Source organism: Calonectris borealis, chromosome 16 (assembly GCF_964195595.1).
Source record: "Calonectris borealis chromosome 16, bCalBor7.hap1.2, whole genome shotgun sequence".
Classification (NCBI taxonomy): domain Eukaryota; kingdom Metazoa; phylum Chordata; class Aves; order Procellariiformes; family Procellariidae; genus Calonectris; species Calonectris borealis.
This window is the reverse complement of record NC_134327.1, coordinates 16,216,959-16,242,439: the sequence shown is the minus strand read 5'-3', so window position 1 is coordinate 16,242,439 and position 25,481 is coordinate 16,216,959. Positions and strand designations below refer to the sequence as shown.

The 25,481-nt window shown below is 42.4% G+C and overlaps 1 protein-coding gene and 1 long non-coding RNA gene across 2 annotated transcripts in view; one reads left to right on the top strand and one right to left on the bottom strand.

Moving 5' to 3' along the window:
• The window catches only part of CIAO3 (cytosolic iron-sulfur assembly component 3), a 14,286-nt gene extending 2,658 nt beyond the window's left edge, over positions 1-11,628 (bottom strand). Inside the window, exons 1-10 of the mRNA XM_075165516.1 lie at positions 11,499-11,628; positions 9,858-9,953; positions 8,147-8,290; positions 7,683-7,815; positions 7,147-7,281; positions 6,680-6,798; positions 5,387-5,516; positions 5,068-5,140; positions 1,628-1,765; positions 404-561 (exon numbers count right to left, since the gene is read on the bottom strand). Coding sequence (XP_075021617.1) covers positions 404-561; positions 1,628-1,765; positions 5,068-5,140; positions 5,387-5,516; positions 6,680-6,798; positions 7,147-7,281; positions 7,683-7,815; positions 8,147-8,290; positions 9,858-9,953; positions 11,499-11,564 — 1,192 coding nt within the window. The 5' untranslated portion in view covers positions 11,565-11,628. The remainder of the gene's footprint in view (positions 1-403; positions 562-1,627; positions 1,766-5,067; positions 5,141-5,386; positions 5,517-6,679; positions 6,799-7,146; positions 7,282-7,682; positions 7,816-8,146; positions 8,291-9,857; positions 9,954-11,498) is intronic.
• On the top strand, positions 7,256-25,481 carry LOC142089269 (uncharacterized). The gene is made up of 4 exons (XR_012676147.1): positions 7,256-7,440; positions 14,349-14,462; positions 23,049-23,460; positions 25,385-25,481. It is a non-coding gene; the product is annotated as an uncharacterized LOC142089269 (long non-coding RNA).

Below are 25,481 nucleotides of genomic sequence, written 5' to 3'. Positions count from 1 at the left end.
AATAAAATAGGCAGAAAGAGACTTTCTTCACCAGCCATAGCAAGCATTCTCTAAAAGCATAATGGTCAATTTCGTGCAATTTTAGAGGAATGTACCTCATGTACCAAAGAGCTTAGAAAACCAGGAAGATCTCCTTAAAAGCACTAGTTGTGCAAATTTTTTGCGATGGAATTCAACTGTAATTACTTAAATCCTGAAGAATTACTAGCTTCTAGGTAGCAAGATACACACACAAACAACTTTGAAATTCTGATGCTGTGACTATCGCATCTCAAGAGTTTGAAGGCTTTGCCACAATATTCAGGATGTGAGAAATTGCCTATTGTTCTTGTATTTTAGTTACAGTTTCATATAGCTTCTTACAGCTATGGATTGTAACGGTGAAATTCCTGTGCAGTCTTACCTGATGGGCAGGCCATGACTTCAACATAGTGATAGGGCGATTTCCCCCGTTTCAGCTTTTGCACTAAGTTCTGTATGTTTCGAAACCCATATGCCGAAGCAAACTGGAGCAGGACTACTCCATCCTTCTCCAGTGTCACCTCCTGGAAGTCCTTGTTTCTGAGGAACAAGAGCAGAGAAAATGTCTTATCCAAATTAACTTCTATTTTAAACTTCAAAGAGCCCTGTGCTAAAACCAAGTTCTTTGTGAAATCTTACTCAAGAAAGCTGTCCTAGTTCTCTGGCACCCAAACAAAATAGATGAAGCAACTAGTTTACAGATCCTTTTCCAGTCTTGTTTGAGGACCTGCCACCTGAACTGAGTTTGCTGAAGAACACCTGTGTTGAATAAATCCTTAAAAGCTAAGCAAATGGAGCCTAAACAAAAGTTTCATTGTGACAGGCCTTCTGAGTTGGTTTCAGCCAACTTAGACATTAGTGAGGCCACTGAGGAAACTTTTAAATTGGAGTGCATCGTAAAACCATGGAGCAAACCATTATTGAAGCCTTCCAGACTCCTAAGGTTAGTGGAAATACCTGTTCCTGATAAAAGAATAAGTAATTTTTATCAAGTATTTCATATTGAGACTCACGGGGACTGTTTCTCCTGCTTTCCTGCTTCCTAGACCAGAGAATCCTAAAGATAAATATTGCTAATCAGGGGTATAATTCATTACAAGTGGTACATCAATCTTATAACTGGGAAGCTAGAAGGAATCTTAGCTGAATGAGCCTCCATGCCCAAACTCAAGTGACTTGTTTTCTGTCTTACCACAACATAGTTAAAATGGAGCCCCAAAGCCCTAACACAAGATTTTCTGTTCTGTGATAGCTAGACTGTAACAAATCTACTTTATTGGTCTGATTGCAGGTGAGAAAGCCCAGATCCATGTGAGCTCTGTCTTCTACATTACTCTAAAAATTGCCTGCAACTTGATACTGGGAAAATCCATCAGGCCAGAATAGAGTGTGTGGGTGGTGAACGGGCTAGAAGTCTCCAAGGGAAAGGCTGCATGGAGTGCTGGCTGATTTATTGCTCAGCAACTGTGGGAGTGAGAAGCCAATTCCCATGCCTTGAAGTAAAATGTTTAACATTGCAAAGAAAGTTTCAGCCCGTCAGCAAGATAACAGCATGAACAGAATTGCAATAAAAATGGTGCTTTCTATAGGACTTTAAACTTCTTACTTTAAAGGTTTGTACTGAATTGTATCCACTTGAATTCCAAAGAGTTCCTTGGCTGCATACTTGTATATGTGCTCCAAATAGCCCCCAGAACCACCTCCGGAGTGGCTAGTGAGCTCCTCTTCTGCAGCACTACTAAAGCTGGGGAAAAGGAGGAAAGAAGCAGTTTTAGGGGAATCTTTGATAAAACAGAACAGGCAGCACAAATGCAAAGGTCCAGGGGACTCAAAAGCAACAGAACAAGCCACAGACCAGCTCCCTTTGAGCTCCTAGCTTTTCCCTTTCTCTTGGGAACCAACTATTTATAGCTTCAGAGCCAAGCGGATTTAACCCTGTGCTGCCTCGCGTCCTTTGGGTCAAGCTCAGTGGAAATAGTGTCACATGCCACAAGGCCTGACCCATGCGCTGCCAACTGAATCTTCACGTATCAAAAATATGCTTGGGAATGTTTGAGTTACAAGGGCAATTACCTGACATGCATGTTTTGTTAGCTTCCTGTTTAATACCTCTACAAACATCCTGCGTTACACTTAGAAATGGCAGGAGGGAAATAATGAAGCAATGGTGGTATGGGTCTGTGCAACCTATGCTTCTCTTGGAGAACACAACCCAGCAGAAGTCCTGTGTCAGTCAAGAGGCATCTCATCAGTGCTAAAGCTTTTCTGCAACACCAACAAAAGCGGAGTTCATTATTGAAAGCTCTAGTTCTGTGTTACAACGCATTTTTTGAAACCAGCTGCTTTAGATGTGGTTGCTGGGATGTGAGAGAACGCTTCTGAGAGGTATGAGCGCTATGATCACAAGCACAGAGAGATGAAATCCGTGTCGCTGTGGTTTCATGTGCTTAAAGTTACGTAACAAAGGTGAACAAACGTAATGATGCCAGGACGTTTGCTCCGCACACGGCTGTCCTCAGCGGGATCCTGGTTCAAGTTCAACACATTTTTGGTGTTGAACAACTATGTTAACATAAGTTCTGTAATTCTAGTTCTGCACAAATAATTCCATCGCACTGACAGGCCAAAACACAACCAACTATTCAGAGGTCAAGATAATGTTTCTTGAGAATAGCTCACCAGATGGAAGCCACAACAATAGCTTTTGTTATGAGAGAATAACAAGATGAGGGATCTGCTTATAAGCACTCATCAGGCAGTGACACTTGCATTCTCCTACCAACAGCTGCAGAAGGGAAAACACTTGAATTCAGGCCAAACAGTTTCAAGTCAAATCGAAGATGTTGCCTCTTGCAGATAAAATCTTAGCTTTGGAAGAACTGCAGAAGGCAACACTTTAGCCTGCAATCACCCTCAGAAACTATTTTTAATTTGATCTTGTTTACAGGAACTGAGCTTCATTAACAAAACGTTTCAGTGTGTCTGGCCTCACGTACTGCTACTCTCTTAAAATGAGGCTGCCAGTAAGCTTCAGTGCTGGCCTGGAGCAAACGGTTATACCAGCAAAAGTCCTGGGATTTCTGGCACTTCACTTCATTCTTGCTGCCAAATGCAATAACCTCTTAATGGGCTTTTCCACGTGCGGGAGGATAAAGCAGAACAACAGCCATTGGACTGCTTATGTGAACGCTCCAAGTTCTGAGGAATACGTGCTGTTTGTAACCAGTCAATTTACTGAGTATGTTAAAGCTAGCAAAAGGTTATAGAGGCATTTTATCACCACAAGCATGAGGCCTAGTGCTCAGAATGTACTTCTAAGAAGTTGGCCAGAGATTTTTATCAAGTCATTAGACATTCAGTTCTACGTTATAACTGACACTTCCATAATGTCATTTCCTAAGGGAACCCAAACACTTCAGAATCTTTTTCTCCTCAATTTTCTGTTAGTGGTGTAAAAATAAAGCAGGTGGAACAGAAGTACTTGTTTACATGGGCAACTTTTGAAGTTGTACTTTTGGGACTTAACCATGCAGACATTTATTATAGCTGAGGATACTTTTCTTTTTTGATGTGAAAGCAATCTGTGTATACATGATGTCAGAAAAAGACACTTAATCCTGGAAAAAGTGTGCATAAATAGATCTGTGCTAGTAAATGTGTTATGTGAAATCTACACCTACCGATCCACTAAAATGTAGCAGAAGGAAACCGAGGCTCTGGGCATGCACGTTATTTTAAATCTCTTTTTTAAATTAAGTATCCCTTACATGAAAGAGATTGGACGGCAATAGACCGTCTCTATCTCACATTTTCCTTCTTTTCAGAAGCACAAGAGTGACCAACGTTTATAACAATTAAAACTAATCTAGGAAACAGGCTGCGTGTAAGGACACTTCCCTTCATAGCTCTGTCAACATGTCGTGCTGATCAGACAATTCTTAAGCAAAGGCTGCCGATGGCACTTGGTTGTACTACAAAGACGTGAAGCCTATTTAGAAATAAACCAAATTTCAAAACAAAAGTGTCACATCTGCAAGGGGTACAGCTGAAAACAGACTAGTGTTACATTCTAATCATGTGCTAGATGCTGCATATTTGGGGTATCAAAATATCTCCTAAAAACTTAGGGAGCCTGAGCAGTAAATTTTTCAATCATATACTTAATCATCTTCTATAATTCTTAAAGGTTGCTGCACATGTAGCCTTTCTGTTTATTAATGTGCAAAATGCTATAAAGACATTTCTTTTAAACTGAAGAAGAGAATGCTTTGGTTTAGCATTCAGTGCGGAACCACCACTGCATGTCAATTTAGATGAGTAAAATGTGATTTTAATGTTTCCATAGTCACTTAGATCTCTGTGCAGTTGTCACTTAACCAGATGTTAATTTTCAGTTGAAGCAACTAAAGCCTCATCTGGTTTGCACATGTTTTAGATCTCATTTTTTTACAAATAAAGACTCCTAGAGATTAGCTGAGTGACCTAAATATTTCATATTTATGCTTTAATTCTGGAATCCTTACAGTAGCTCTGATAACTAGGAACAGATAGAAACAAACTGAGTACAGTGCAATAACAGACTTTGTTTTAGCAAACTGTTTTATCACTGATCTAGAGTCTTTCACTTTTCAAGTCTGCAGGTAGATTTTTGTGGGATTCCACCAGCTATACTGTGAGTAACGGTAACTGAAGTAAATGACTGTCATGCAGTCTGTACTTCTCTGCACAATTATTTTGCTATTATACTCTTACTGAGCTAATTCTAGCAATCCTACTGATGTACAGTGAGAACTGCTAATACTCGGACTACTAAAATCGAGAACAAATAGTTACAGATTCTCCAAAAGTGGAAATTCATCATATTCTGTAGATTAAGTATTTTAACGCACAATTGTACGGATTCAAGTAACACAAGAAAACAAATCAAATGCAAACACATGCAGCCTTGTGTAGAACAATGGTGGAAAGGCAAATTCTGTTGAGAACTCTATAAATACCGGAAGAAAAAGAACATGACTGAAGATGCAAATGAGATTTTGTTCTTACATGGTATCCAAAGGAGCAGGATCTACATCTGATAGAGATACTCCTTCTTGTTCCAACAACTTTAGCACTTCTCCTAAAACAGAGCCACAGATATAAAAAGTTCCTTATTTTGAGGATAAAGGAAAACAAAATCCACAGGTAAGTACATAAGACTGCATCTGCAATCTTTACCAGCACATGATTTGCATTATTAAAGTGTAATTATACAGCACTATCCATACACTACATCCTCTATCAGAGACAAAGGGTTATTAAAACTAGCAAACGCCTTGCTCTGAGGCTTACAGAAATTAGCTGGACTACCTCTGGCTCTGCTTACCTGTGGTGATTACACAGTCCACATCACGAGTTTGGTACTCTTGGTTGAAAAAGTCTGGCCTTGAAGCCTCTAGCTTTTTGTCATAACAGGGCATTACTGTTACGTGGTATATCTGGTCAGGTGTTAAGCGCTGGAAGAAAGACAAAGCTGTGCAGTTGGGTTGGCCAATATCAAACCTATCTTGAGAGGGATGTTTTCCAGGTAAAAATGAGAATGATGAAACTAATGCCACCATGCCCCTGCAAATACTCTCCACTATTACTGAACTTTTTTTTTTTAATATAAATATATATATATACACACACACACTTATATATACATTAAATTATTTCTCTCACAGAACCTGATTTTAGTTTGTAGCAAGTGTCAGCAATATGATCTTTTACAGGTTTTCCCCCCCTCCTTTTGCTAGTGCAGATGATCCAAACACAGACAGTCAGTGAAGTGAATTCCTAATTATGCAGTTAGAGAATATGCTTCCTCCACGCTACTAAAACCCAGCCCCTGCATCAGCAACTAAGAAATAATCTGGCATCGGACAAAAACCTCATGACCATCCAAGATGTAAGTGCAGGCCAAGGAAACAAGTCATTGACTCAAGGCCATTGTTTCAGTATCTTGTGCCAAATATTCTTAGTAGCTGCCAATTTTTGCAACAAGTATGCAGATGTCAGCATTTACTTAATGCAAGTGTTAAACCACTGCTCATTAATGGACAATAAATCATACAATCAGAAGTGGTGCTTAAGTTTCTTACTGGACAAATCTAGGCTATTAGTATAACTCTAGTTTTTAAATATCAAATTTACATTTGGAAAGATTCCAAAGGTTAAAGACTGAGAACAGAACTAAGTCAAACTGAAACAGAATGTTAAGTTGGGAACAAGCAAGTAATTTTTAGACAAGACATGATCTGCACGTATGCACTGACTAAAGTTTTGTCTTAGGATAATTTATTTTAAGTTATTCACCAACTTTAAACAACATGAAAATACCACACACAGACAAGATTGTAGCACAAGGACACTGAAAAATAAGTTTCTCTAGCATTCCCAAATAACATGCAGAGGTTTTAAGTAGTCCATGCAGCATGAGGTTAGTGTTACTGCCCTAGCTGCTAGCTTCTCATCAGATAAAATAGAAGTGAGAAAGATGCTGCCTTTGCTGGCTTCTGCAAGATAATCTTTACCTTTAAACTCTAACGTATAACATGTAGCAAAATAAAAAAATATCAACTTAAAACGTTCCATTTTAGCAATTTGCCATTAAGCATAGTATACTGCAGACCCTTACCTGCTGTTCTGCAAAATGGTCCTTGATCAAGGAGCCCATGACCTGCTGTGGAGACTTGGTGGTACTGATATAAGGAATGATGAAACTGCCATGGGTTTTCTCTGCATAGCAGATCCAACCTGATAAGAGTGTAATTAGCAAATTAAATTAAAAATGACAAGCACCTCTTCACTCTGCTCGCCCTCCCCCCAACCCCAGGCTTAGTACCCATTAATAACCATTTTCAGTCTCACTTCAGCACAAAAAGCAAAGGAAGTGTAACACAAGATTCATTTTAGAGAGCTCATTAGGTAACTGTGCAGATCATTACTGCTATTAACACCAAGATCTCTTTGCATTGTGAAGAAAGTAATCCTCTAAGTAAAAATTTATCCATTTAAACTTTTCTGACTAGCTTTCTGAATTTTTATTCTAGTGTACTACTAGTATGCCATTTTATTATTTCCATAACTAATCTAATACCATACCTGGACAGGCAGAAGCTAGCATTGGCAAAGCCTTTTTGTCTTCAGATTGCTTTCGAAAGCGTTTTACAAACTCTTGTTGGCTCTCCAATAGGCTGAAGTTTCTTGAGAAAGTTGTATCAAATACATAGTGCACACCTAGGCAGTACAGCATCTGTGTTAAAATTCACAAGAAAGATAGGGCAAACTACAACAAAAAGCCTCCAGTCAAACCGGATTCAAACTTATTTACGTCTTATTTACAGGTATCAATCTCTGCAGTTGAGAGTGAACCTTCTTCCACAGCATGTCAGCACAGTAAGATGAGCAAAAGTGACAGGAGAACTGCAAATCATTTAGATTTCCTTCCCTCCATCACTTCAAGTTTATTATGTGACTGAAGTTATAGACAGTTTGCATTTTAGCTAATGCCAATTAGGAAACATTAGGAGTCTATGTGGAGGTTAAATCACACCAACCTCGTGCGCTCGTAACAGTTATGCTTAACATATACCCCAGTAGTCCCCTCTGTGATTAACAGAACACAATACCACACTTGCCTAAACTCTTCAAGAATGCGGTCAACTTCTTTGCTGTTTCCAGAACACCCATTTTACATCTTGCAGCTAGTGAAGCTCTGGATTGTGGTGAAACAGAAACCACCACCAATTTCTGTTCATTAGGAGCTGCAGTCTTCGAGAAAAACAAACAAAAACCAACAGTGTTCAGACAATATTAATACGGCACATGCAGAACTTCCAGCACACTAGAACATCAGAAAGCATGTCCCAGCTTAACTCTGAAGTCAGTGACTTACTACATTAAAGGTTCTTTCCAAACCCATGATTACTTTTTAAAAATCGGAAAAAACACAAAAGTGCACTGAGAATGTCCTCAGATCCTTCAGATCTCTGAAATTAATTTTTAAGCACGCTGTTTCCACACATGCTTCTGCATACGCATCACACCAACCTATTAAGACTTTCAAACTCTGCAGCCTACCTTGCCATGACTTGTCACCCACCTTGTTAAAAGTTAGCATTTTGCATAGCTCTTCATGGCTCTGTTGAGTGATTAAAACACTCTCTGCTGATGTAATGCAGCCACTACAAGCTAAACAGTCGTTCAGAGTAATTTTAGCCTTTTCCAGTTTTTGTGCTCCTCCATCCTAGAAAGAAACAGATTAGACTCGTTCTGATCACAGTGTAGAATTAGGAAGCAGTTTTCCCACCTTTACTATACTTAGTGACAAAGATGTTGCCCTTTTTATGCTCTCAGTTTATCATAAAAAAAAAGTATCTTTTACTTTTAGTAAGATGAGGAGGAAGACAAGTATCTTTGAAGTTGCTGCTTTTAATAGGATTATTTGGCACACAGATGCAAATATGCTGAGGAACTTCAGGAAAATTTTAGCAAGACCAAGAACATAACTTTCATCAAATACAGAACAGTTGTTGAGGCCACAATTATTTGTGCTATCTGGCAGGCTGATATTGCTCCAAAACATTGAAATTTTACTTTCCCAGAAGCAAATAGCGTCTATCTTGCTCGGTTTTTCAACTTGTGGGTGGCTGAAAACTGGGTTAGCATGGCTAACATGCTACAGATTGCAGCTGCTATTTTAACCACAAAACTGTAGACCACAGAGATCCTAAGCCTTTAAGCACCAGTCTCCAGCGTGCATTGAATACTATGCTGGAGAAAGCACGCCAGCTTTGTCACCTCTATCAGATGCTGCTCATGTTATTGAATAGTACTGGAGCTGTTTCTTCACAGGAACTTGAATTTCACTCCTTCTAAACAGACTGTGTAACCAGACTACAAGCTTGCTAACATTTTTAATTGATACTGAGTGTTCTGTAATCTTTCCGTGTGCAAAACTTACATGGACACTGATGGGAGAACTGTATGGCAGCATATCAAAGACAGTGTGGCTTGCCACTGGAAGGAAATATTTTTCATAATATTTGACCTGAATAAGTCAGTTTTCCCATGAGACTCCCCTCTTAAACTTCACTTCTCAATAAAGTCAGAAACAGACCAAGCAATTAGGTACTACTAAATTAAAATTTTAAAATAAGAAACCAGACTTCTTTTGAAGTGCTGTATTCCCCTTTTTTAAGTCAAAAGGTCATCATCTGCTTAAAGTTAAAAGTACTGTTTCTAGATTAATTCCCAGCTTGGTTAACTAACAAATGCTAATCTTTTCTGTACAAACAGGAAAATAATTCTCAAAAACTCGGCATTAATTTTGTAAGCAGGAGGCTTATGAATTCTGCAGGCTATTTAACAAATAATTTGGAATATTATTAAAAAATCAGAGCAAAATTTAAGCGTATTTGAATCGCTTTGTGAGTGAGCACTCTGCTGTATGACATAATGCAATAAGAAAAGACTTTGGCTCAAATAATCTGGGAATTGCTAATACTTAAGTATTGATGGCAAAATAGACTTCTCAGCTTATCTGCTCTTATACTGAAAATCATTGCTAATTAACGTCAGTGTTTCAGAGCATAAAAGATTGACACAAAATCAGAATTACTGCTTATAAAACCAGGTAATTAAAAGGTTGGACTTTGGAAAAAAGATAGGAGAATGCTGACAGCAATAGCGACACTTTTCTAAGATCTTGGTCCTCTTTGAGGCATTAAATAGCTGTAGACTATTCAAATACTCAACAATACATTCACGTTTTCTGGATATTTTACACAATAATGAAGAAAAATCACACATACCTGATTAATCTGAAAATAGCTTCCATCTGCTTCAATCCTGATCTTAGCTGCTGCTTTTCCAGGCTTTTTTTCCACTTTTACAGGTTTGATACATTCCTGAAAGAGAAATAAAGCCCGAAAGTGAGGAGATGAACAATGAAGTGTGGAAGAGGTAGATTTAATAGCAACTAGAATGATCTAGTTCTAGAGTGACTGCTGCTTACTCTCCCTTAAGCTATGCTGGATTTACTTACAGCGTCTATAACCACCAAGGGAAAACGTAAAAGCAAAAACTGCTTACCCCTTTTTTACAGAAGGAACACTTTTCCAGCATCATACCAAAAACAGAGGACAAGCTGTTCTTTCTGAAGAACACAGCTGTGTTTTACGGAGCCTTGAAAGGAACAGAGGCTTGCCTGCACAGTCCTCCTCTCTAAAATCTTACAGATGATCGTGCATTCTTCATGGCAAATTTTAACCGATGGAGGCGTGGTCACTACAGTCAACATGTGGCTAGTGCCAATGAAGATTCATTTAATGCTGAGAGGACTCTGACGACCTCAGATGGACTGCTTCCAGTTTTCTGTATTGTTCTGTGATGAAGTCTCAAGGGTGTTTTTGCATTTTGTGCAATTTTTATTGTTTAGCCACCTTATGAGTCCTTGTCTTACTTCTACAGCTATGATTCTCTTTGCCTTTTACCATCCTTGCTCTGCCAACATTTTCAGTTCCCCCCCCATTAATCCAGCTTTACTACATTTTGCAACATTCAGAGACTCGTAGGAACAAGTCATTATGATTCTTCAGTTATGCTCACTGAATAAAACAAACAATGATCTCTACTTGAAACAGAAAAGCGGGTTGCATTATTTACATGAAAGACTTCACTAGCAAACCCAAGTACTGCACGGAGAGTTAATGGGGTTTGCTATACCTCATTCCACTGATCTCATTTCAGCACAGTTTTTCTGCTTGTACTTGTCAGCAAATCCAGGATTACTATTTTGTACTTTTGCTAGTGCTTGAAGACTCCGAAAGGAATAGTCTTGACCTGTCCTTGCTGCTCACTCCCACCTCTGCCACCCGCTCCTGTACGCTGGTATGAGCATCTGTGCAGTTGAGTAGTGTGCAAGGAAACTTTTTTAGGCTTAAGCTTTTTTTGGAGGGGGGCTAGATTAACATTTAATAGGGCAGCTTCCAGATCGGGGTGGGAATGACCGACTGGCTGCCGGGCCAAGATTTCTCTCTTCAGCTGCTTACAGAGTCTTGCACCGATCGGCGTTGCTGCCCGCTCTGTTCCCTGCGCACTGGCTGGAGGAGACAGCGAGGGATCTCCGTGTTTTTTTTCCTTTTACCATTTTATTTAACAGCACCCGAAGGACGTCTGAAAGGCAGCCGGCCTCGGCCCCTTGCCCCCGTGCCGCCTCCCCCACGTTGCCAGGCCGAGCGGCCCTGCCCAGGCCGAAAGCTGCTGTCCCGGCCGGCGGCACGGCCAGGGCTGTCACCCACCTCCCCTCAGCGCCATCTTCTCACCCTCCCCAGGCGGCGCTGGCAGGGCCCACCCCGCGGCTCCCGGGGCGGGAGGCAGGGCCGGGCCGCCCCCTCTCTCCCACGGCCGGTCCTCGCCGCCCCCGGCCCTGGCAGCCCCCGGCCCGCACCCACCTGGGAGGGCCCGATATAATCGTCCAGGTCCGTCAGCTGCAGCACCCCGCTGAAGGGAGACGCCATCCTGGCCGCGCCGCCGCCGAGCGCGGCAGCCAGCGGGGTGGGGGCAGGGGCTGCCACACTGTCGTAAAAGGGGAAACGCCACGCTGCCGGAAAGGACGCGAGAGCGGAGATGCGCATGTGCGGGCAGAGCGGGGGCGGGTGACTGCGCATGCGCAAGGCGTTCTGGGCGGGCTGTGTGGAGGGGTGGCCATGATGGCGGGCGGGGTGGCTGGGGCAGGGCCATTCTACTCCTGAAAGGGCAGGGCACCGCGCAGGCAGGCTGCCTGCAGGGCATTTGTTGATTTATATGCTACGGTGAAGGTGTATTCGTGCCTACACCTTACCTCAGCCTATAGAGAGGGAGGTGTCATGGTCCTTGGCCTTATAAACAGTGTAAGGCCTGTGCTGGGTTTCTTCATGTTCTTGCAGAGAGTAAGTCCTCAAAACCCTCGGGCTTGTGGGGGTGGCTTGGATACCGGTCACCCTTCTTGGGACTGCTTTCCCACCAGGGTGGCAGCTGCTGAGGTTCCTGCCCACGGCATAGGGATTTGACGCTGTAAATCCTCCCTGAACAGCTTGCTGTGTTCAAGCAAATGCATGATGTTTTGTGTGTTAGAGATTCAGAACTCAGTGTAAGAAATGATTAGTTCTTTGAAGGAAACAATTTTATTTACGTGAGAAGCAGTGGAGAAAGTGGTGTAACAATTTCTCAAGGTTGCTGGTAAGGCTGTGGTGCTGTCTCATTGAGAACTTGGCATCTTGATTGCAGACCATGCTTGGAGATTTCCTATGTCAGTGGTTTTTCAAGGAAAGCCTTGCAAATTCGGGCTCTTACAGAATGCAACCTAATACATATTAACAGGAGCTTTATTTAATAAAAAAATACCTTTGCACTGTTTGTAGAAGTACCCTGAGGTACCTAGATGGAAAGTGCTAGGTGCAGTGTCCTGTTAATAAGCAGAGCTGCATGTCATTTCCAGGCATAGTTATAGGCAGAATGCAAGGATATATTGGTAGTGTCTAGGGCCTGATCCTGAAAGCACTGTTGGGTTTTTTCCTTGCAGCTTCGAAAGCTCTGGTTAAGGTGTGAAGATGGGGCTCCAGACAACATACTTTACCAGCAAATGCACCACACTCTGCACATTTCTATATGACCTTAACATCCTGCAATTGCACCTCTAGATTATTGTTTAGAAGTGATGAGCTCTGAAGAAAGTTAAGTGCTTGATTGAAATGTTGTGTAGCTTTCTCTGTGCTAGAATACCTTATCATTTAGGGGTAGGATATAATCTCACAAAGCAGTGTTTAGTAGCCAGAGGGGGAGAACACAGTAAAAAATCTGAAACGTGTGGTTTTTCGTATATGTTGTTGCTCTTCCAGTTGCAGGAGGTGCTGAAATAAATATTAAGGCACCTAATCAGTTCTGAATCCACAGAGATGGTGCACAGAGACAATGATCTGTTCAAGGGTCTGGAATAACCGTTCCACCCCAATAGCTTTCCCATAAGCCCATTTGGAAATGTTCTACTAGTGGAGTAGACTCCCAAGGGAAGGAGTGAAAGTCATCTGCGAAGTCAGTTACAATTAGGTTGTGCAAAGCACTGGGGAACGTGCTGTGTGCGACGGTCCTGCCGCTCCTTTACAGCAAGCTAAGTGTGACCCAGTGTGACTTTCCAATTGACCCTGTATGTGGCATCCTGTGCAGCGATACTGAGCTTAACAGCAGAGTGTATGGCAGGAGATACCACTGCAAAATCTGGCACATCCTTTCTTTCATGTGATAAGCTATTGTTTTCTATACAGTGGGAGAGAATCTGCCGTCAGACAAGGAATAACCTTTTTGTATACTTTTGCTATGCAGATATAAGCCTTTTGGAATTTGTTTGCATTCTAAACAAATATAAGTCAGTACTAGGGAAAACTTGATGGTAACTCCTAAGACCTTGTTCACTCACCTACTGATGGCTGTTGTGAATATCCTGCTTCAAGGTGAAACCCAAAATTAGGTCCCAGCAAATCTTTCAGGCTCTGAGCACTTAGTTCCTACACAGGAAAGATAATAATACAAGAATTGGGTACATTCATACAAAATTACATGGAGTTGCTCATTCAGTAGTTACATAATAGAGACATTTAAGCTGTACAGCAATGCTTGGATCGTGGTAGCTGTTCCCAGGCAAAGTGCCGGTGGGATTGTGCAAGAACATGGCCCTGCTCTATACGGAGGTGGTGGTGTCTCCAAGGCAGAGCTAGCAGCAGTGCTCAACTTTACTATGTGCTATGTTCATGTCTTCTGGATTAAGGCCTATGAATGTATTAGTGACTACAGTGGGGTAGTTGGAGGCAAATTTGATGACATCTTGGGCTGTGATTTGGCCTTTGTCTAGGAAACTTTAATTCCTCTGAAGCCCAGTACAACATGTTGTTACCAAGAATGAACTATGGCATTGCTGATCACTCCGTACAGACTTTCAGCTCAATACCTTAAATTTGGCATTGAAGTGAACAAGATCTTGCGCGGAGGATTGTTCTGTGAATTTCCCAAGATTTATGTCGATCCAGTTTCTCATTCCTCTTTGGATGTCACAGGCAATCCCTAGAAAGAGGAAGAAAACTACAGGTCTATTGACAAGGCAGTGTTAAAAAATAAGACAACCTACGTCCTTTCAGGGCAGCCATGATGATGCTACTGAAAGGCACAGAAGTAGGACACCATTCCTGTGGGTGTTGACTGTTTTAGATTATTTGTTGAATTAAGAGACTATATCGGAGGCAGTTCTAACTCTGGGAAATATCCCCACGCAGTGCAAGCAGGACCCACAGACAGGACCAGTTCCAAGGAGACTTTAAATCAAGTCTGGACCTGCTCCATTCCTGCTCGGTGAAGTTGGCTCCAGCCACATGGACAGCTGAGTGAAGGTAGGACCCCATGACTGATATTTTGTAGCTTGGGAACAAACTCTGTGATCACTCTCTAGCCTTTGGGCTTTAGAATTATTCTACTACTTTGGTGCTGTTACCTGTTGAATGTGATTGTTGGCTCAGGTAGGTTTTAATGTAGCTGTTATATATGTTGATTTTGTTGGAAGGTGAAAGGGACTCATAAGCAATGTTGAATCCTTTGACTCTGGGAAATAAGAGAGGACATTTTCAGAAAGGAACTGCATTTGTTTGGAGTTTTAAGGTAGTTGACCCATTGTTTCCAACCTTCTGTGTCGCCTGGGTGGTGCCTGAGGCTGTCTCACATTTCTTAATTGGACTTCACAGAAGAATATTTCCATTTATATGAACAGAAAAACATTTTAGAATATATGGGACTTGCTCACAGCTTTCCAACAGTGACAAGCAAATTAAGTGACCTGGAAGATCTCCATGCAATTCCTGCCTAGTGGTTCTGTGTTTGGTTTCAGCTAATAAATAGAACAGTAAGGGAGTCAGAGCTCAATCCTTCTGTCTTAGAAATCCAAAATGTGGAGGTCTCAGCTGAAACACTAGCTTTTAACTGCAGTGCTGTCACAACCCTAAGAGTCATTCATGGTAAACTCACATTGCTTGGTAGGAACCACAGGAGATGTTGGTCCCCAGCCATCCCAGATAGGTTTTGTTCATACCAGACAGCAATAAGGGCAGCTGCTGCTGAAACCAGGTTGCCCAGCTTTCACTGGAGAAGTTTTGGAGTTCAGGTCTTATCTTTAGTAGTACTGTCTTCAGTATCGCATCTCTAACCAGCGTGCTGGGTAATGAGGTCAGATTTACCTGTGGTATAAAGAAGAGCAAAACCATCGATATGGCTTGAGGTTCTGGGTAAGCATTTAAATGAGAAGAGGCTATTAAGGGAACATCTGCAGCATTATCATAACAAAATTAAATATTTTAGTTGCCTGTCCCTATCCCGGGATTAAGTCTATTTTCTTGGTCACTAGCTTGCCCCTTGCTGAGATCTCTCCTTATAAAGTTGTCTAATATTTACCACAGCTCCTCTCTGCCTTTCAGCTCTGTTACGTGTAGGCAGCTGCCATCACATTCAGAGCGCAATGTGAGCTGTACAGTGAAGGCAGGTAATCGTGGCATAGACCTTCCCCCAGTACAGTGATGTGGGAGTTGGAGAATACCTGGGATCCGTTAGGACTGACCTGGCGAGCACACGCGTTAAACTGGCTCATGTATCTGTTGACTGTGTTATAGGATCCGCACTCAAGTATTGCCAGGATTGAGAGCGTATCTTCCAGGCTGGTCAGTGTTGAGTTAACAGTCAACTGTGCCATCTCTTCTGGGGTATTGAGATCAGGAACTTCAAACTGAGAAGAAACACATGTAAAAGAGTTGTCCAAGGGCCATGGTTGCTGTTATGTCAAGGCTGTGGCTGGCAAGTAGCTCTAAAGCAAAGCCCTCCACCAGACAGTGAGGGAGAGAGAATGTTTTTGTGGTACCGCAGATGTTTGTGGACAGTGCTCTTTGAGAAGGAGACAAAAAGTAGGCTATGCCAGGGCAGATCCACATTTCCTTATGGAACAGTGAGGTGGGAATAGTCTGGTGCCACATCTTTTAGGAGGATGGGGGTGCAAAACCCTTCAGTTTTGGGTAAAGAGCCTTCCAGGGGAGAATGTCAGGTATCCACCTGGAAATGGACTGTTACATATCAGCGGGGGTTCCTTACCTGTGAAATGTTTAGTTAGTTAATTAGTTTAAGTATAGTCTATACCTTTTAAGCTTTAAGGAGGATCTGATAAAACTGCCTGAAACCCTGTAGTTGGTTAACACTTGTTGATTTGAGATCTGCCAAGGAATATTCTTTTGGATCTTCACCTTCCACTGTCTCCTGTGTGTGGCATCCGACTGCAGTAGCCCTTTCTCTTTCAACTCATCACTTCTGTTTCCTTTTTCCTCCCATCTTTCCCTGCTCTGTCTTGACCATTTTCTTATTGCCTTCTTTTCCACACTAATCCCTTTGGCAGAGATGACTTGGCTGAGACCATTCATAGGACATTACCTGCTCCAGTCTTTAAGACCCTAAATAAAACTGCCAAATAATGATTACCAGGTTAAAGGGCTTTAGGTAAGGCTGGCTTGTAATTAGCGCTTAGCTCAATTGTTTGTAAAATTGAATGTATGCTAAGTCTGTATCTCTCTCTACCTGTCGTACTAGGTGGTAGGTTTTTGTTCCAGGGATTCTGACCCCTTGTGTTAGCCCAGACACTACTGTCTGCTCTCTGGGAATTTAAATAGAAAGCAACAGGAAGCTGAGCTGTGTAATGCTGGTGTAAATGCAATATCTTCTTTAGCAAGGTAAAGATGCGGGAATTGCCAGACTGAATGTGTTTGTGTTTGTGTGCAGTTGTCTACCCAGTTAAAAGGCAACCTTCTTCTGAAATGTGATTCTGTAAAAGTGGTATTGAAGCAACATTACTGTGTTTTCTTTCTCCTCATATAAAACTGTTTATTTTGCTGAGGGGAGGAAGGTGCTTTTTTCTAGCTGCTCTGAAAAATTCACACCTAAAAACTTTCAGCACCGTATTTGAGAGCAAAGCAGTCATTGCTAGAAAGTTACAGTGTGTGCCATGCCGAGGAGGTTAGATCAATCACGGCTTTCCCTAAACCCTGGTGGGTTTCAGATCATGAGTTCTGGTACAGCATCATTCCTCACAGAATGAGATAGATCCTAAGAGAATAGGAAATGACATCAAAGCAATGGTAGAGTCTCCAGTTTGCAAGCCTTTTTGAGGCATTGTTCATAGACCAGAAGCCTCTCACCTTGGCTTTAAGTTTCTTGTTTCTGCCATAGTGTATGTTCAAAGACAGAGAGAGGTCACTTTCTGTGATGAAAATGAAAGATTTTTATGTGGCAACATTTGGCAGGGAACTCGCTAAGCAGAGTGAATGTCTGCAAAACACGCACATCAGCTTTTCTCCTTCCAGAGCTTCAGCTGCAGAATGAATGGGAAAATTGGATTGAGCTGCTGTGGTGCAGATGGCAAACGTTAACACAGACAAGTTGTATTGTTCAAGATTCTGTGGAAGCTGCTCAGATGCTGTGGATGTGGTAGGCTAAGATGCTTGGTATAGAACAGTATGTTTATCTCTTGACTTAACTACAATAGGACAATTGTTGTGAATTTTCATAATGTTGGTGCTTGAGATTTAATCTAAGTGTTAGGGTGGGAAGTTTTCTTTATCAATATAACTCCCTTACAAATGCTGTATATGTCTGCCTGGTATATGGTAATGGGGTGTGCTTTCAATATTAAGGAGTTAGTGAACTGGTTCATGTTTTGGGATTACAGACCTTTTAGTTTAGTTCAACCAGTAGCAACTAGTATATTTGTAGCATTACCTCCTTTATCAGTTTAGTTTAAATACGATCAATAAGATTGTCTGAAACAATATGAAACATACCAAGTGGGTTGTTCAACATTACTTTTATTGATGATTGGATAGGTAGTGTCACACAAATTCTTTAAACAAAATCAGCATTTTAATAAATACTAGCACTGGCTTACAGAGTGTGTGAAGTTGAAACATTCTGAGGTGTATTTTACAGCTGTGCAGGTGGTGTTTGTTTTTTCTTTTTTTTTTTAGAACATCATATGAAGAGAAAATCTTTGTTTTTCACATAAAAGCAGAATTGTTGGATTTTCAAGTTGTACTTGAATTATTTCATTAATGCAATTTCTGTCTTTGCTGTGAAACCAATATTGTAATAACATTTAGATACTTACATCCCAATCAAATATTAGTCTAGCAGGATTCAATTCCTGTTGGTCTTACTGCTGTAGCCCTTTGTCACATCTTTTCTTAAAGCATCATTTACATTGTTGTAATTACAGCTTGGTATCATAATATAGGCAGCTTGAAAGATTAATTCAGTGTGTCCTCAGGATGTGCAACCCATTGCTACTGATTAGACTAAACTCAAAATATTAGAATGTGTCTGGTATTTTAGTAGACCTGAGCAAATAACTTCTAGTATTTTTGAAGACAAAGTGTAATTTGAAGAGTCATTCTGTGGAGGAATTAGGAAAGGCAATACCCACATGAACAATTTTACTGTGACCTCTAAGCCAATTTGATTTTAAAGATGATTTAAAAGAAGTTCCCCTCTTCACTCTTAGCAGAATATGCCTCTATATTTCAGACACATCCCAGGCTCTTATCATTGGTTCTGTTAACCAGCGATAACAATTAATATCTTTCATCAGAGAGAGGCTGTGAAGAGAGAGGCAAGCAGCTGGAATGTGTATGTCAACCCCTGATGCTGCACATGGGTCATATCTAGTAATCTTTCCCATATAAATCCACGCTGATCCCTGTATGAGGAGTCACCTGCATCTTGCCCTTACTGATTATTGTAAATGTAAAGCCCAGGAACCTATCTGCTTTGCTTGGACGCTGGTGCTAATTTTACTGTTGTTCAGTACATAGACTAGTAAAACTTACTCCAGCAATGTCTGGGTAAAAGGTTTGAAGTTCACTTAGTTTAGCTACTGAACAGATCTCTCCCAGATTCTTTTGCAACCAATCTTTGGTCCCAGTTGTTCCATCCTGGCACGCTGATCCTGTAAACAAAACAGATCCAAAGAGTTAAAAGCCTCAACATATAATGAAAGAGACATCTAGGCATCCTTCATGTGAATGATTTAAATATCTGCTAACAGAAGAATGGCGAATCTTCTTCCTATTGCAAGTGCAGGGTCTGATCTTCTGCACTCTGATTCACTTCCAGACTGGGGAAATGGTTACACCAAATGGGAATCCTATTTCTCTGCCTATATCCTATACATTCTGTAATATCATACCTCCAGTATTCCCTGTAGCTTGTGAAGGAGAATTGATTTCCCTTCCTCTTTCACAGGGTTGTTGTGAACTTCCCAGGGTTGTAACGAACAGCAGAAGTGACTGAATCTCAGTGTTGGGAAGATGTGTGATTGTTAGGTGTAAAATCTTCAATGTTTGGAGTATGAAAGATGGTCCATACAAATACTAGTGCTTTACTGGGAACTTATGTGTAGGCACCTTACCTGAGTCTGTGAACTGGGCTGTCAAATAGGCCTTCTGAAACTCGTAGACATTGTGTTTCTTCCTTGCTGACAACACTGGGTAGACTCCATCAATTGCTGTAATGCTGGGGAATAAACCATATAGCAGATGATCTCTATGTGGGTAAAGCAGCAGAGGTGACGTAGTGGGGCGAGGAGAACTTAATGCTGACAGACTGAGGGTGGCAGGTGCTAGTAGTTGGCCTATAGCATGTGGCAAATGAGTTTTGTTTTCTGCTGGGCCCTATCATTTATGGTGTGCTTGAGAATAAGGATTAATATTTAGTATACCTTTACAAGGAAATACCCCCTTTAGAGCAGAGTCATTGACTGATTTTGGTTATACCCAGTGATAAACATGAAGGTAAAAAGCAGCTTTTGCCTGATCAGTAAGTAGTGATACAAGAGTGACTGCTCATGTAGCAACACAAAGCTAAAGCAGCTGCAGCCCTGCAGGCAGGCACTTACAAAGCTTGGTAGTACGGGCATGGCATGCTGAGGGGCAGCAGCTCCAGCACTGTCGCATTCATGTGGGGGAGCAGAATACGCAGTCTATGCAGCCACGTAGCTGTGTCTTCCAGGGACATGTCAGTAATTTGTGGGAAGATGATCTCAGCTGACATCATTAGCATTGTTTCTCGAACTTTAGTGCTTCCTAGGAAATCGGAGCTCTGAGGAAGGAGGAAGAAATTGAAGCAAGTGATGAGCAGAGCTGTTAGAAAGTCTTGAATATTGAAGCTAAGCAGAAAAAGTGGTGAAGGAAAAATTGGCAAAATAACCACAATTTCTCTTCTTTGCTGCTCTCCTCCCCTTCCTTCCTCTCCTGTTTAACAATAAAAGTTGGAAATACGACCTGACTGTGTCCTTGTTGTGGAGTTGACCTTGGCAATTCAGGTTTTCTTTTGTCAGCAGAGTTGGACAGCAAATCGAGCCAGGTGCTTGAATTTCCTTTCCCTTGCACTCCCACAGCCACTGCTTTTGTTACGGCAGTCAGCAGAGTGGTCACACTGTGTATAAAGCAAGGCTGGGGCATGCTCAGGCTTCTCAGCTTGGCTTATTGTTAACTTGTATGAACAGCTTCAGTGCAGCAAGACCAGGGCAAGCAGCAGAGTCTCCTTCTCGCTCACTCATACACAAATGTTTTAATGGATGTTAACAATTTAAGGGGCCTGGTCCAGAACCTTTTGTAAGTTATTAGACTACCACAGATCAGCAGTAGAGAAGCCCTTGCTGTTTACATCCTGGCTCTTGGTTGGAGTGGTGGATGTGCTTCCTAAAGTTCCTCTGAGGAGGAACTTTTTACACTGGTCTATGCCCAGAGGTTAAGCCAGGTAAGGGCTGGTCTGAGGTCAAGATCATACTGGAGCAGGAGCAACGCCTTTCTGGCTCATCTTCCAGATTTACTTTATATCTGATCATGAGAGTCCCAGAGTTGGAAGTCTGAAAGTTCACCTGTGACCTGTTCTGCTCCCCAGGATTCGGTTGTCACAGGCACTTGGGTTACTTACCTTCAGGGCAAAAGCGTTGAAGTCCTCTAGGAAGGCACTGAGGTATTGGAGAGGCTCCTTCTTGTTCCCAATTACCTCCAGGACCATCTGGGTGGCTGAGGGGCTGTAGATGGTCTTGCTCTGAACAGTCAGCTGGGCCAGTGCCTCCGCTGAGAAAAGGTCTAGGCAGTCATGCTGAAGAAGACAGAGCATAGAGCGAGGCCTGGAGACCAAGCCACAACATTCTCCCCTGCACATCTCTCTCAGCCCACCTGAGTTTTGACATATAAGGAACACTAACTTCTCTCTGGACAGTGTTTACTGGGATTAAATTTAATAATAGCTGTTCTCTGCTGCTAGACAGGTGATTTGTGAGAATGTTCTCAGCCAGCAGACCATGTGTAATTTAGTATCTGCTCTTCCTGTGTCTTATCAGCTGTTTGGAGCTTGTCATTGAAATCCTTGTCTTCCTATGGAATTTATATTCTCCTGGTAAGATGGTTATCTCCTAGAGGCAGTGCTTTTGACACTATTTTAGCATTAAAAACTTAACAAGAAGAAACTTAATGAGAAAAAAATGGAAGCACAAAAATGGAGAAAATGAGCAAAACAAATAACGAACTAATCCAGTTGAAATCTGTTCCTGTCAGCTTGTTTCATGGCTAAGAATGAATTGCCAGATATTTTGTATCTAGCCCTTACCCCATGGAAGTTGTTCTTCAGTGTTACAAAATCTGAGTATGATCCAAAAGCAGTGAATAAACCAAAATACTGTAGCAGCCATTCTCTGTCTGCTGCAGTGCCTTGTGTGCAGGCGGACCCTACAAAAGGAAAAGCAAAGCTCAGAAGATACATCATTTCTTTCACTGGACCGCTGAGGCATGTAATACTGCGAGTCCCCATTGGCAGTGACATATATATTATAGTTCATGTTGCAAGCTCCCTGTGGGATCCAAATGCTACCAGACAGGAGATGGAGGAATCATTTAGCCTTTGAGCTTACTGGGGTTGCCAGATTCCTGCAATGTCAGCATATTCTAGTCTCATTCTTGATACAGCTTCTGCTTTTTCACTTCAGCTCTCTGTGCTGTCTGAGAAAGGTTTCAGTTCTCCAAAGAGGAGGATAGTACCTTTCTCTGACCACTGTGAGCTGAAGGGCTAAGCAGCAGGCTGAGGAGTGAGGGAGGGCTCCAATAGGTACTAGCAGGAGATTCAGCTCATTTGTCCTCCAGGGAAGCAGCTTATCCAAAAAGGTAGAGACACTTCTCTGTCTACTGACTTCAGGGGACCCTAAAGGTCTAGCATTGATTAGGCACTTAACTGCCAGATTGCTAAAATGATAAAATGACTCTTTCCTGCTGAAAGAACAGGTCTGCATGTCACCTGAAATCATATGAGGTGGTTGAATCTTTCCATGTTTCTGTGTTCCTGAATACCTGGAGACAAGCACGCCCTGACATTTGTTACCTGAGTTCTGCAGTTGGAAGTGAAGAACTCTCTTTATGAAGGAGTAGATGTGCTCCGGATTCTCATAGGGCCCTTGGGCTTTGTGTTTGTTCAGGATCTTCACTCTGCAGGACATGGATAGTCAGGGTAAGCCAGCTGCAACCAAGTAATCCACAGCCACTGGGACAGAACCTGCAGAGCTCTCTGCCAGTGAGCGGAGAGGTGTTAGGGCTGCATTCAGGGGATGTTTCCACTCCCTTGATGCCAAGAAACAGACACTTCAATCACAGTGTGACCAGAACTGCTTCCTTGGGAGATTAGGCTCTTTGGTTGGTTTTATGTGGATTTGCAGGTGTATGGGAGTGAAGCAGAGTCTCCGCTTAGGGTCTTCTATTTGTGGCCTGAAACGTGAAACTGCAGTGGCAGCCAAGTAAGATCATGATGGTATTTACCAAATGAGAATCTCAGGTTTGGCACTGGTTGTTTGGGGTAGTGGAAGCTGATCTCCTCACCCAGTGGTTGGGCTCCCATCTTTACAGGCAAAGAGAGAAGTAAGAAGAGGGTCACTGAAATGATAATGGACTTGATACCTACATGGCTGCAAGAGAGTCGCATGTCATGTCACTGGGTAAGAAGCCGAGATTCTGTGCATTGAGGCTGCTCAGAAAGAGGCCAAGCCTTCCTCCAAACCAGGCAACGTAGTCATCAGTAGAGAAGAGCTCAAATACTGTGCTTAAGTGACAGAAGATCTGCCCCAGGATGAATCGTCTCACGTCACCATGAGGAAGCTGAGATAGGTTATGCTTCAACCAAAAGAAAAAGACATTATTAAAAGTGCGCAATGCAGTTAATATTAAAGATGGGACTGGTAAAAAGAAGTCAAACTGAGGGCCAAAAAATACACTACAGTTCTGAGATAACCCTACTGGAGACTCATCCTGAGACAAGAAGGTGTAATTAATTTAATTTGCAAATACAAAGATAGCTGCTGTGTGTGCAGTTTTGGTGGTTTGTCTGCTCGCTTGCATGTGGGGCTGCAGTGACTGTGCGTCCAGGGCTCTCCTCTTCCTGGGCAGTTAAGGGTGTGTGTACACAAACTGCCTGTGTCTCCAGCATGTGGCCTATGGGTACAGGCTCCCGGGGGATCCTCTGAGGATGCTCATGGCTATAGGTAGTGAAGGATACAGGGCTCTTCCTGTTTGATCAAGGAGACCATAATACAATGCCTACACAGTGACTCCTTCGTTCTTTCCCTGAGACTTGGTAGTCTTTGTGACAACACTGAAGTTCATGCCGGGTTAAAGAGTGGCAGTATTGCAGAGAATCTGTATCCCTCCCAGGATGGGACCCAGACTAATTAAGAGTTGTGGCCTCTTCCCACACCTGGAACCTCAGCTCCCACATCAATATGCACTTCATGTGTAAACTGGTTTATTCCAGCCTCTTGAACAGAAGGTGAAGTTGCTACCTGCTTTGCAGCTGCATTGAATGCATCCATGAAATCCCCAACGGTGCGAGAGCTCAGAGAGCTGAAGACCTTGCCTGCTTTGTCCATGTCACGCAGGACATCGCTAGCCAATGTGTAAGCTGCCAGCTGCTCTGCGCTGAGTCCTGCCACAGCGTCAACCTGTGAAATCAAATGTTAAAATTACTGGCCTTGCCTTATGGCAGCAAGTATTTGCTAGCTGTGAAAGGCTGTCAGGAAGGATTCGGGCCTTGCACTGGGCGCTGTCTTGCAGTTACTTACAATGCTGAAATCTGCATTCATGTCAGTCAGGTCTCTGTATGTAGCCAAGGAGCTGAAGGAGCCCAGATTTGTTTGTAGCCAACCCAGGCTTCCCCTGGTGTTCTCAACACATGGGCCACCTTTTAAACAAAGCATAATTTAAGGGTGATATAACCAGCAGTTCTGTCCCCCGGTTCTCCTGTGGGAATAGTATGACTGTGCTGATACAGGAATTGCCCAAAATGTCTAGGTGCCTAAATCCCTCAGTGATATTGGCAGCACTGAAGTGACTAATGCCCAATGCATACCTCTGGATGTGTAAGTATACCTGGTAAGGAAATAGCATTCCTATACCTTTTGGCAAAGGCGTAGGGATCAGAATGTTAAATTTGGGAGATTCTCAGATATTGTGGTGATGGCAGCCAGAGAGGTACCAACAATGGTCCAGATGTCAGGTGGTGAGCTGCCACTGCAGTGAGGGGCAGTGATTAACACCAGGGCTTGTCCTAGCCTTAAGGAGAAACACAGCTGCTTCTGCAGACACTTTTGTTCCCCCGCTCACTGTGATAAGCTGTAGGGCAAAAAGCAGTTGACATCTTCCAAATTTAACTGGATTTTCTTTTTCGTGGGTATATGCCCAGCATCCTGTAATTTTGTGAGTATCTTACTGCTTCTGACAGAGATGCAGGGAAGTTACAGGAGGGAGAGAGTATGGGGCACCTTCAGCATACCTCCTTGAGAAGCCTTAGCAGACAGGTAGCTCTTTGCAAAGCTGTAAACATCCTGGTGGCTAGCGGGGGACATCTGTTGGAAACTGCCTTCTAAGCCACTCATTCTGTGAGGGAAGGGAAAGCAGGAGGTTCATTAAAGCAGTAAAGCCTGAAGTCACCAAAAGTTTGTAACATGATTGCACACAAGAACTCTGCAGTCTGTGGCCTGTTTTCTCGATGGTAACCAAACTTCTTTCTTTAGATGAATTTGCATTGTTAAAGAAGCATCATTATACCAAATTTGTAGTTGGATAGAGATGACACCGCATTGGTCAGAAACTGGAGCTATGAGAGAATGAAGCTGTTGGGAGTGAAAACGGGAAGAAAAGGGGAGCCTGGGATTTTAAGAGGCACGCTATAATTTTGTTTCTGTATTCAGACAGGATCAAGCAGGGCAATGGGAATTCTCTTGCTACGTGCAAAAGCTGAAGTGAAAAGAAAATTTGAAGTGAATGCAGGCAATGGAGTACTCACAT